The 8,675-nt window shown below is 45.9% G+C and overlaps 1 protein-coding gene across 6 annotated transcripts in view; it reads right to left on the reverse strand.

The window, feature by feature from the left end:
- Positions 1–581: 581 nt before the first annotated feature.
- Acaca (acetyl-CoA carboxylase alpha) overlaps positions 582–8,675 on the reverse strand; it is a 282,227-nt gene continuing 274,133 nt past the window's right edge. For 3 of the 6 annotated variants that reach the window (XM_026780511.1, XM_026780510.1, XM_026780514.1), the window contains 2 exons: positions 4,658–4,794; positions 582–2,650 (listed from right to left, as the gene is read on the reverse strand). In XM_026780511.1, the coding sequence (XP_026636312.1) occupies positions 2,527–2,650; positions 4,658–4,794 (261 nt within the window). In that variant the 3' untranslated portion in view covers positions 582–2,526. The remainder of the gene's footprint in view (positions 2,651–4,657; positions 4,795–8,675) is intronic. The other 3 variants (XM_026780513.1, XM_013347201.2, XM_026780512.1) reach the window with 1 other exon arrangement.

Genomic DNA, 8,675 nt, shown 5'->3' on the forward strand with positions numbered 1-8,675 from the left:
CTCAATTCCCCGGAGACACAGAGCTGGTCCTGAGGAACTGGTGGGTGTCAAGGGCACACAATCATGTCTTTCCTGATCCTAGTACCGTACATGCTCAGACTTCAAAACCCAGGAGACCTAAACACTGCCCCCAAAATCTTCAAGGGTGGGGTAGTCCCAGAGCTCATGGTGCTGAGGACACTGGAAATCCTGCATGCAGGCAGTTTTTCTCTGGAGCCAGTATCCATAAACAGGCTAAATCCCTTCTTTCTGATGTCTTTCCTGTCCCTGCTCTAAACCATTTCTCTCTTGGGAACTCCCACTCAGATCTCAGCAGTGAGCACACTGTAGAAGACTCTACGGAAACATTATTAAAGAACTCGTAATTATCTGGAGGGATCTGGAGTACTGGTAGTGCCCTATGACAGGGGGGCCAAGGCCAGCTTTGGACAGATACCCATTCATTCTCAGCAATTTTAGGAGACAAAACCTCGTTGGTTGGTACTGTACAGTCAAGGAGGGGCTCTCCCTTCTCTCAGTCCCCAATGAACGTGGGACAAGAAAATGGGTGGCTGGGAATGGATTGAAATGACAAACGGTGGTTCTTCTACAAATGTGGAGGTTTATTTCAACAAAATGTGAAAAGAGTGCATTGGACTGAAGCCCCTTGCTCGTTGGCGTGTGTGTCCATCGAATTCTCACTGACACGAGTGAAGGCTGCTTTGTGAACGAAGTGAACAGATAATATGGCAATCTCAGTTCAAGCAAGTCTAGGTCAATATATCATTCATCCTCCTCCCTCAGTAACCTTGCATGTGTAATGGGCTGTGGGACCATCAGATTGCTCATGTGTTGTGGTTCTGACTTCTCCATATGAAAAGCCCCTGTCCTGGGGATGGGGCAGCAGGGAAGGGGAGTTAGAAACACAGCCCATCTCACCTCTGAAGAAATGCCAGGACAGGCCTCCAGGAGGGTAAAACTTTCATACCACCAGTGATGTGTGGGACTGGATGTGCTGGAGCGATGCGGAGGCTGGAGACAAATCCCATCCTTACCCAGCAGGTAAGCAGAGAACCAGGGGCCAGGGAAGCTTTCTTCTGGACTAAGGATGCTCTCCACCTGCTCCTGCCTGCCTGTTCCTTCCACCAGGGCTCGTGGGGGCAGAACAGTTTGCATCCAGTCCCCCAGATGTCCACTTGCAATCTTGTGATGTAGAGCTGATGAGAAGTCCTCTGGAATATCAGAACGAGATGTTCCTGAAGAGGAGGCCAGCTCTTTCTGTAGAATCCAGGGTTAAGGCTCAGACTGAAGTATTCATGCCAATGGTTTCTGGGGCATCTTAGTGATTTCCTCCTGAGTCTCCAGTGAGAAACATTAGTCATACTGCAGGCACGGGAGGCTACAGCGCTGACCATCTCCACTCTTGTAGTGGGAACACCGAGGCTCCTTTCTTGGATAAATGGGTTGTTAAGCTCTGCAGCTCACCTCTGAGGAGGCCCTGTTGCCGGCCATGGAGAACCCAGAAAGTCTGGAAATACCAGCACCATGACTGAACTGTAAGGAATCTTAGGGGTAGGTGAATTCTTGTTCCCTGGATGCTTTCTCACACCAGGAAGGCCAGTGTCTGGTGCTGAAAGCCCAGCTGTCATCAAGGTGGACCTGCCATACTTTCTGCCAGGAATAGGGATGAGTAACTTTGCAGGCATGGCCCCACAATGACAATCTTTCCAGTCCTCAGAAGAGACTTCTGTCTCGGACTAGTCTCTGATAGGAAAGACAGTCTCCTTTGAGCTCACCACCTCAGGCTCTGCATTGCCCGCCTCCAAACACCCACACAGAGGTGATGGCATTGGCCTTTAGCTCCTGGGTATATAAGCAAAGTGGTGGCAGGTTGGCCATCTCTCCAGGTGTACTGAGAAGTCACTCAAGGTTGAGAGTGTTTTAATTGCAAAAATGACTTGATCTGCTTTTCAGCCTGCCTCTTAAATCATGGTTTTGCCCTCATCTCTCATAAATAGGTATCTTGGTATAGTTAAATGGGGATTGTTCCTCTCCAGTGCCTGGTGTGTGCCAGGCTGCACATGGGGCAGTGATGGATGGACTTGAGTCTCCTCCATCCTCAGCCCCAGCCCTCCCCTGCTGCCTGCGGCTGCAGCTATGGCTCATTGGGCAGGGGCTACAGACGCTTGGACACTGTCCCCACAGCCCTGTGCTGGGGTGGGCAGGACAGGAGGCGGTCCTGCTTTTAGTCTAGTAAGACCTCATGGTACAGGCATGTACCCTTCATTGCCTTCTAGTCCTGTGCATGGAAAGAGGACTGTCAGCAGAGCTGGGCTAACAAATACTGAACTGGGTATGTGTGACTGGGCTTTGTGATCCTACAGCCCAGGATGTCATGCAGAACCTGACACATTCAAGGGGAAGCAAATGCCACTCTGACTCCAGTACCGGGCGTCCGGTGCCTTCTCATTACAGTGGTTTCAGAGGTAAGAGGCAGCCCTAGCTCTCTTCTCCAGAGACAGGGCAGGAATGGGTGAGAAGCATCTCCTACGTGGAAGGGGAATCCATGGTGGAGAGGATCCTTACAACTTCTGCTCGCTGAGTGGGTGAAATGTGCTGGGTCATATGGACGATGGAATCCATGGCAACTTCTGGATTGGCCTGTACCAAGCTGGAGAGAAGATTGGAGAAGGTGAAGATAAAAAGCAGTGTCTAGACTGGGGCACTTAAGAACTGCCTGACAGACATGCTGACAAGGGCAGCTGTGCACAGTGAGCTCCCCACCTCATGAGTTCTCCTTTGTTCAAACGTCCCTAGCAGCTAAGGATTGTATAAAAGGCACTAGAAAACATTTTGCGATGTTAAAAAATAAGGAGCAATTAAAAAATAAACCCCAGCCAGGCCTTTAATCCTAGCACTTGGGCAGTAGAGATGGGGAGATATCTTGAGTATTTGAGACCAGCCTGGTCTACACAGACAAACCTTGTCTTAAAAAATCTAAATAAACTGGGTGGTGGCGGTGGCGCTTTTAACCCCAGCACTCGGGAGGCAGAGACAGGCAACTCCTCTGAGCTCCAGGACAGCCAGGGCAACACAGGAAAACCCTGTCTTGAAAAAACCTTAATCCCAGCACTCGGGAGGCAGAGGCAGGCGGGTCTCTGTGAGTTCGAGACCAGCCTGGTCTACAAGAGCTAGTTCCAGGACAGGCTCCAAAGCCACAGAAAAACCCTGTCTCGAAAAACCAAAAAATAAAAAATAAAGGAAAACATAAATAAACAAACCCCAAAACAAAAACAGTGGGGACATGTCATGGGAAAATGGTCTTTTATTCTGTAACTTGTATTATTTTTTAACAAAATGCTGATTGGCCAGTAGCCAGGCAGGAAGTATAGGCGGAGCAATGAGAACAGGAGAATTTTTGGATGAGGAAAAGTCATTCTACAGTTGTCATCCAGACAGAGAGGAACCAAGATGTGACTGCCTTGCCAAAAAAGGTACCAAGTCATGTGGCTAGCACAGATAAGAATTGTGGGCTAATATAAGTTAAAAGAGTTAATAAGAAACCTGAGATACTAGGCCAATCAGTTTATAATTAATGTAGACCTCTGTGTGATTTCTTTGGGACTTAACAACTGTGGGAACTGGGCAGGACAGACACCTCAGTCCACAGGGACACACTGACAAAGGTGCCTGAATGAAGGGCCCTTTCTAGACAAATATGCATTATTTTGATGCCATATATCCCAGAAGTAAACCCTAAAATAAAGGAAGTAGGAATTTCCTAGTCTACATCAATAATGTAGAAATGTATCAGGGAAGACAGGAACTGCTGCTTACAGAGTTTAAGTGAGGGCATAATTGGGGAAGCAGAGTACAGTTCACAGTAAAGATTCTTCAGGCAAGATAGCTTCTCTGGCCTGCAAGTGTCTTCCCACAGGTTAGTTAGTGAGTAGCAAGGCAGAGGGGGTGATGGTCAATAATTATACAGTGGTGAAATCCAGAAACAGCTTGGCTAGATGATAGAAATTAACACCAGGGGCATATGAACTTTGGGTGACTTTCAGTGGGGCTACTCTGTGATGGACAGAATATCACACATGTGATACAGATACAATACAGAACTCAAACCACAGAGAAACATTAGACAGCCTAAAAATAAGTGATGTTCTACAAATGGAGGACTGGGGCAAGGCAATGCTGGGGGTACCAATGTGCTCTAGCACTGAGCCCATGCTCATAGGGAAAACTCTCCATAAAAGCATTTAGTCAGTAACTTACCAAAGTTGATGGTTTTACTGTAGCCACATAGGAGAATTTCTGTCCTTAGAGAGTTGCACACAATTTTGATAAGGTAAACATTTAAATGACAGGCGAATTACTAGTGCTAGCTTCTACTTTGCAGCTTTTCCCTCAGTAATATATTTCCAAGTAGTTTTATGGACATCTCCCAAGGAGATGTCAGCCTTCCTGCCTTTCAAAATCATCCACTTGATTTGAGTATCTGTACCTAGAGTGAATGCATGTGTAAAAATCAGCTGAGAAAGAGCTGTGTCTCAGGGATATTTCTGCATCTATTGGTCAACTATAGCAGTTCCAGACAGGGGAACCATAGGGATCAGAGCAGCACTATCTCATAGTTTATTATAAAACTTTTCAAGGACCCTGCTGGTGGCCTCACCTGCGGATCTGCTTGAGGACGTAGTCCCTGCTGATGTATTTGATGTTCTCCTCTATTACTGAGCGGACACCATCTTCCTCTGTCAGTTGCTTCTCCAGCCACTCCACCAGGTCCTTATTATTGTCCCAAACGTAAGCCTGCAAACAATCAAGTCCTGGTCAAATGCCATGGACTAGTCCTGGAAACCTGATTGCCCAGGATCTCAAAAACTTTCTTGGCATAAAAACATTGTTCACAATTCTCCTTTACTGTTCAGGTCTGGGGAGGAGGGGGCAGGTTCCCAGGCGGGAGCTGCCTTCCTCTCTCTTCCTTCCTTTGATTTTCAGGCACTCACATGGGAGTCTGTCCTATGAGACTCTGTTCTCTACTGTCCCACAACAGTAGGTCTGCGAGGAGCAGGGTACTTAAGAGTGTGACTGGGAGGGAAAGATGTATGTGGCTGTCTCTTTTTGGAAGAACGGAGACACTGATCCTGAAGTGCAATTCCAGTTCCAGCAAGATGTGGCAGACGAGGCTCTGTTTGTGCCTTCGTTCCCTAGCTGGAAAGCCTTCTGTGGCTGGACCACTTCTTTAAAGGACACATGGGAGCAAGACGTAGAGGGCAACACACAACATGGATACTGATATGGAGGGATGTCTTGTTGCTGCAGTGTTACCACCAAGCCAGAAACCCACCCCACTTTATTAGCTATGAGAGCACTGCAGAGGGTCAAGAAGTCTGTAGCCCTGAGAGTCTCAACAGCCCACCTCTCGCCTCCTTTCTTTCAAGATCATTTAGCGAAGTATTTCTGAGGCAGCTGACTACATAATAATTCAGGAGTATGTTAGAAGCCTAATAGCCTTCTCCTTGCTCTCTTCTCTCATTTCTTTACAAATCATTTAGGAATCGTTTTGTTAATGGTTTCCGGAAAACCAAGTACCACCATTAGGGCTCATTCATATTTATGTCATTTTGTTTGGGTAATTAAACACAAAGCTCGTCATTTAAAGGTGCGCTATCCTTTTCTGTTATCACTAACGAAGTCAAAGTCAGAATGACAATGAGTTTGGCGCTGTAATTTAATAGGTGGGCACTGTAGGGACTCTGAGGCTTGTGTTGTGGCTTCAGAAAATCCAGATAGACACAAGCAATGGCACAAAAGCCACAGCTGTAACCTCAGGCCCTGCATAGTGCGGAGTAAACATTCACAAAAAAAGCATCCAGCATCAGGAAACTGGGCTGTCTTCTCACCTACTGCATGCTTTTAAAAATACCTTTTATTGCTAGGTGTGGTGGCTCACACCTTTTATCCTAGCACCTGTAAGGCTGAGGCAGGTGGATAGGGAGTCCAAGGCCAGCCTGGGATACACTAAGTTATGATTAGCCAAGGGTACAGAGTGAGACCCTGTCTCACAAAAGCAACCAACCAAACTATGGTTTCCTTTCAGACTCACTTCCTCCCCTGACTTAGTCGGTGGGCTGGCTGTGCCCGATTGTTTACTATGCTGAATCACAGGTTCCCAGGATTAATGTCAGTAGTGAGCCTTTTCCAGCAGTCTTGTCTCTTTCCTGGCTCTGGATTTGCTCACCTTGGGCATCTCTGACAGAGATCAGCTCTCCCTCACAGAACAAGCTGGGAACTACCCACCTCCATGTTTTACTTGGGAGTACTCCTCTCCGAGGGTCTGCAATAGGGAAATGCTTTTGCTCCACAGGAAAGCTGTAGCTAGCCCTGCTGACAATGAGCCTTGCTCATGTGGTCTACTTTATACCTGGACTCCAGCCACTGGCACCTTTATAAACTTGGCCGTTTCCACTGTTGGTGATTAAAAGAGTTCCCTGTGGCTAGAGGACTTCACAGCTTCCCCAACTTAGAAGGATTTGTTGGAGAGAGGTGCAAAAAAATAAAACAATGGCGGCTTCTTGAGCTTCAGAAGGAAACCAAACAAAACCCAACTAGATTCACTTAGGAGTTCCAAAGCCTTTAGTTTAGGAGAATATTTAATACTCTTATTAATCATTTTTAATCCGTTTGCTTTTAATTAAGAAACAGCATGATGCTTTGCTATCAACATATGCCAGGGAGCAGATTAATTGTGGCTTAAGATAACTCTCCTTGATTGGTGTAATGTATTTGCTAACGAGATGCTGGCTTCTAACGATGCTCACACACCACATTGGAGAAAGGCAGCTACCCTCTAGAGTAAATACTCCTGCCTTCCCCTCCTGCAGGCACAAACTACAGTAGGTGTTTAAACATTTAAAACAGTCCCCAGGCAGAATAACAGACAGCAACACATTCCAAGTTTTTAGATTCTAAAAATATGGACCCTGCAAATAAAACATGCTGTTTATTCCGGACACAACTGGATGACACCACCAAGTCTGAAGCCCACAGTACATGAAGACAGAGGACTCTGAGTTCTAACCAATTAAATTTTAGCAAAAAGAAACAAACTTTTGTACACACAGTGCTATGTTTTCCCTCAATCTGTCTGGGAGGGCTTACCATGCTCTAAGCTATTCTCTTGCACTCAGGAAAAGCAAGCTGCCTTCTGGGACAGCCATAAGACTCACTAATCCAGTCATGAGGAAGGGCAGTTCCAAGGGGGAAAGCCATTATCACTTTCTTCCTTAGAATTATAAAAAATGTAGCTATTTGCCTTCCTAGGATTCCAGAGTAGATCTTAAACAAGTGTGAAATGCTGGGCTGCTAGCCCCACGACAGCCTTGGGCCCATATCGTCCGCCTTACATCCCAGCCAGAGCATCTTAATATCAATAAAATATCAACAATTAAACATCACAACACTGGCTTGCCTTACACGTTCATCAGACAACTCTCTTTCTGCATCAATGGATAAGTAAGTATATCAGGCACCACTCAGCCTCACTAATTATATGTAATAATTAGTCTAGCTTACAAAATCTAAATGACCTGTTTGAAAAGGTTCACTTCTAATGCACTGGACAGCTGTTAAGCTCTCCCTAAGCAATAGTTGTACAGGTCCAGGGAGTGACTAGGGCACAACCTGGTGGCTGTGAGCCTCGACTATCACGCCTACAAATGACTTCACCATGTGAGTTACTTAGAGATGCTACCAGCTGGAGAAATACCTGGTGTAGACATATACATCCTATAAAGGAAGTTGCTTTTAATGTATCTATGTTTCTAAGGTTATGACCTTCTAAAGCCCAAGATGCAATGTGATTTCTTTCAGAGTCTCTGCGGCCCAACACCAAAAGACCATGTGAACAGTGGCTTGCTAGATTTTATGGCTGGGCCAGGCAATTCTTGCTTATTTTCCCCTTACCTCATCCCTCGCTGATACACCAGGCCATCTGTGGGTGCATGAGACAGTAAAGACCTTATCAACAATGCTCTCTCTGATCCTCATTCCATTGGAACTCCAGAATAAGAGGAAGTGGGTAACTGGACAATTAGAATGAATTAGGGCATTAAGCCCTGGGGACACTAGTGTGAGTCTGGTAGTCCTTCCAGAATGAGTCAGTTCACCTAGTCTCATGCTTTGACTTTGCTTATGTGCTCTCTTTCTCTCTCATCCTCTCCCCCAACCCCCAGGCTCTCACCATATATTCCTGGCTAACCCGAACTCATAGAAGATCACATCCTTGAGCTCTGGGATTAAAGGTATGCTCTATCATGTCTGGCTGCTATTTAATGTATAACATGCTTTACTTTTGACATTTAAACCCACTGAGTCCTGTGACACCATAAACATTGATACATGAGGGAATGGAGGCTCAAATTATGTGTCCAATCAAAATAGAAGCTAGGAACTTCTTTTTAAGTGAGTTTGTGAGATCCTAAATATTTACATTTGTTCCCCAATGTTCCAAGCAAAGTCTTTGTTTCTCTGTGTAGCCCCAGTTGTCCTGAAACTCTATAGACCAGGCTGGTCTCAAGTGTTGGGATTACAAGCATGTACAATCACTGCCTGGCTCCATGCAATGTTTGTTTGTTTTTTTTGTTTTTCGAGACAGGGTTTCTCTGTGGGTTTTTTTTTTTTTTTTTTTT

The sequence above is a fragment of the Microtus ochrogaster genome, chromosome 7, assembly GCF_000317375.1.
Source record: "Microtus ochrogaster isolate Prairie Vole_2 chromosome 7, MicOch1.0, whole genome shotgun sequence".
Taxonomy (NCBI): Eukaryota; Metazoa; Chordata; class Mammalia; order Rodentia; family Cricetidae; genus Microtus; species Microtus ochrogaster.